Raw genomic sequence first — 3,866 nt, 5'->3', positions numbered from 1 at the left:
ATGATAAAGGAAATGAATAGCACTAGCCTTTGGTCTAGCTTTTAAACTTGAAGCACAGAAAAGTGACATAAATTTTTAATGCATTTTATGTTTTTATTTAAATTTTAAATAAAAAATATTAAATCATATTTCAAAAATTTACATTTTTCTTTAATAATTAAAAATTTTCAAAAAATGATACCATCTAAAGATATATTATGTTCTCTAGAGCATCATATTTATTTATTTATTTTAAAAATTATATATATATATTTTAGATAAAAAGTAATAGACCATCAATAATAAATATATTATTTAAAGTTCAACGCCTTGTCTATGCTTCCACAGTTTGCATACGTTTGCCATAGCATTTCCAACCGTGCCAGCTCACCACAGAGCTCCGATTTCGGTACAAGCTGGAAGAATGGTAGGAGTAGGAAATAAAAATTGCCCAGAGGCTGTCAGCAAACACGTACTGAATTCACTATACTTACCGCGCGGGAGAAATTTTAGAATTTGAATGCTAACAGAAACGGGACAAACGGCAACGGATGGTGGCAAAGGGAATGGGCCCACACCTGCCACACTAAGCGGTCAACGCTTAGTGTGTGCTGTTTAAGGGTGGCCTGTATGAGGTGTCTTTCGAAGAAAATATTGGTAGGTACTCAAGGGACCAATTTCTTTTCCCTTTCGGCGAAAAGGAGGAACTCCTAATCCTTCATACGTGCCCACCAAGATTCTCTATGTCATTTCCTCCTACTGGCCTGTATTCTTTGACGTGTTGACCACGCAATAGACTAGGACAATTTTGCGAAGTCCATGTATTTATGTTAAGAGGGGGCATTTATGCAGAGATCACAATGTATCTCTGATTTTATTTTTTAATTATATTCGAAGGTGCTTACAGTTAATCCAGGGGTAACTTTCGGTCGATCTATTTCGCGGCACCATCCACGCACTTTTTTCTTTTCAATGTCAGGAGAGGCCTTTTCCTCGAACCTGCACTTGTCACTGTTCAAGACCAGTGATTGCTCCGGAAATTTCCTGCATCGTAAGAAGAAACTGGATAGAAGTTTAACTTGCTTGAATACCTTAGCTGCCTCCCTATAAAGGCGCCCTGATTACAATACTATTGGCATCGATCAGGCAGCGAAATGCCTGAGCATTTCCTTGCTCAACAAATTGCTTTTTCCCATTGTCTTTTAGTATCCGTCCTAGGGTTTCACTTGGTACAAAATAGTCACAAGTAGGTAGGAGATCGAGGAAGAGAAGAAGACATTCAAATAAGCGCTGAAGAGGTTCGTGTGATTAATGTACAGTCGGGGCAAGATGTATGCATCCCCGTCCATAACATTGATAATTTCAGGTATTATTATGTCAGTCAATTGCAGCATCATCACATCTGTTCGAAGCAACCTTGAAAACAGAGATGAAGGCGTTCGTCAAGCTGGACTGATACCGGCCACCTTATCTCTCATGACCATGCTGTTTATAATTGCGGGTCAAGTGGTCATGCCCAAATTCAATTGTAGGAGAGTGAAAATGCTGGTAACCCTCGCTATCATCTTCACTGCGTGCAGTTACACAGCTTTTGATGCCATGGAATTGGGTCCAATCTCTCAAGGTACGGTTGTTGCCATCATCTTCACAGCAATTTACATGTTTTTCTGTGCAATTATATTGCTTTCCCCTCAATCTAGAATTGAATCCTCTCAAGCTTTAGGATGAAGGGTGGATAATCTTGGGCTTGTGCAGGGATAAGTGATGTTTTTAATCTTAACCTATGTTTCCATTTTGTGATCAGGTGAGTGATTTTTTTAATCTCACCTGATCACAACATGTAAATGTAGGCCAAATTTTAGATAACTGATCCTGTATATCCCCTTCCCGTTGATTTTGCAGTGCTTAGCTATTTGTATTGAATCAGATTGTGTAAAATTAGAAAAAGTTGTGGTTCGATTAGTGATCCTGATAGGAATAAATAGAAGCCAGTGATCCCTTCATTTGGTTTATATTTATTTCCCATGATTGATGTAAAAGAGTATATGGAATTCCAGATAGAGTATGTTAAAGTGTATCAGTATGATCTTCTTGGGCTCGATAGCAAAGAGATCAGTCAACAGACCTTAAAGTTAGCAATCAAAATTTTCATAAAATGGATGTTAGCAGTGGGAACCCTTGTCCTCCAATGGGTTTTGGTAGCAGTTACATGTAAATGGAAAGGAACATTATCATATATTGGTGAAATTGGTATTTTGTATATTGTCTGGGAGGTGACTGATGAAGTCACGCTTTGCTATTTTAACATTGTGTATTGGTTGGCCTTTGGACTTTAACCAGTTCTTCAGGACGGTTTTGTGGGTCTTGTTGAGACCATTTCGAGATGTTCTAAATTGTTGGTAAACTGTTGATGTAGTTTGATTGACACATTGTGATCTCATTGACTGTTTCGGCTCTTTATATAGAAATCAGTTTATTTTAGTAATCTATCATCAATTTAAAAAGTTTTTTCTAGTATTGTTGGCTTTTAAGTGACCTGTTCTCTTCTTAGTTCTAATAAAAGCTTTTAAATTAGAATATATGAGGTGATTGAAGATGAAAATCATCTTCAGATTTCAATTCTTATAGTAATTCTAATTAGAGGTCATATGATTTTCATAATAAAGATTCTTATAGTGGTATTTAAGTTGTATGACGATATTTACAATCCATTGCACACGGATAAAGAAGGCATTTTAATAATAGTCCTTAGCGTACCACACTTTATCCATTTTTTATTTTATTTTGATTTTGATTTTGATTTCTATATATTTTATTAATATGTATAGAGTTGATTGTGGGTGGAATAAAGAAGGTAATTTAATAAAAGTCATTAAATTACCACAATTTTTTAATTATTGTCTTTTTAATGATTATATAAATTGTGTTGTTTCTATTGACACTCATCGGTCCCTAACAAGACTTTCATACATTACCATGATACTAATAGTATCTTAAAATATGATCAAATGGATCACAAGCATTAATATTCATAATCATATTGCAAATTCATTACCTATCTAACTTGTTTGATAAATGTATCAATATTTGTGCCTGTCAACCATTTGATAGAACTCTTAAATGTTGTTGGCAATTTTTAAAATGCATTAAATTATAAAAGTTAAAATAAATTATAAAATTATATTTTTTCTACTATTCACATTACTTGAATTCATAAAATTATCTTTTTTTTTGTTTAATGTTTATTTACTATCCAAGTCCATTATCATAAAATAATAATACATTGTGTTGGGATATGTTTCTTATTAACAAAAGAAATCACTTGCCTAGCATCTTTGAACTAGCATAAGATGTGGTTGTACCCATAGGATGACCCCATTTAACTTCTAGGTTATACATTCTATCCCTAATGCATACAATGAGAAATCAACTTTTTAACTTATAACCATTGTCCTTGTCTTTTAATGGCTAAATTGTCTTGGGTTTTTATCTTATTAAATAAATTCACTTACATTCTTATCAAAGATTTATTTTTCTCTTCAACTTTCAATACAGAAGGACTAAAATTCTATGATTTTATATTTAGATTTGACATTATAATAGTATAAAATACTAGTGAATTGTGTGCTTTAGATATGGAAAAATTCTTGTTTATGACTTTGTCATGGGACCATAATCTAAATTTAAAAGAAATAAATGTACAAACTACACCAAGCTGGCTAGAAATTTGTGACATATCCCTCCATTAATACCATGCATTTTTTCACATGCTTTGATGTCTTATTAGGGAAGTCATAAGAGTCATATATACAAGATATATATAATTCTTTAGCCAAGAGCTACATATTTGTATGTTTCTAAAGACATCAAATGCATTTTTTATTCGA

The 3,866-nt window shown here is 33.5% G+C and overlaps 1 protein-coding gene across 2 annotated transcripts; it reads left to right on the top strand.

The window, feature by feature from the left end:
• Positions 1–939: 939 nt before the first annotated feature.
• On the top strand, positions 940–2,326 carry LOC131030785 (uncharacterized). 2 transcript variants are annotated; one of them, XM_057961699.2, is made up of 2 exons: positions 940–1,603; positions 2,037–2,326. In XM_057961699.2, the coding sequence occupies exons 1-2, from the start codon at positions 1,291–1,293 to the stop codon at positions 2,048–2,050; spliced, it is 327 nt and encodes a 108-aa protein (XP_057817682.2). In that variant the 5' UTR covers positions 940–1,290; the 3' UTR covers positions 2,051–2,326. The 2 variants fall into 2 exon arrangements, with proteins under 2 accessions (XP_057817682.2, XP_057817681.2); XM_057961698.2 differs by having other exon boundaries at positions 1,882–2,326.
• Positions 2,327–3,866: the final 1,540 nt, after the last annotated feature.

The sequence above is a fragment of the Cryptomeria japonica genome, chromosome 1 (genome assembly GCF_030272615.1).
Source record: "Cryptomeria japonica chromosome 1, Sugi_1.0, whole genome shotgun sequence".
Classification (NCBI taxonomy): domain Eukaryota; kingdom Viridiplantae; phylum Streptophyta; class Pinopsida; order Cupressales; family Cupressaceae; genus Cryptomeria; species Cryptomeria japonica.
This window is presented reverse-complemented; position numbering and strand designations above follow the sequence as displayed.

Bases quoted from the DNA above. Each gene is read 5' to 3' on its own strand.
- LOC131030785 (XM_057961698.2), top strand. From the start codon at position 1,291: ATGTACAGTCGGGGCAAGATGTATGCATCCCCGTCCATAACATTGATA. The intron at 1,604-1,881 runs GTACGGTTGTTG...TTGATTTTGCAG, and splicing joins ATTGGGTCCAATCTCTCAAG to TGCTTAGCTATTTGTATTGA.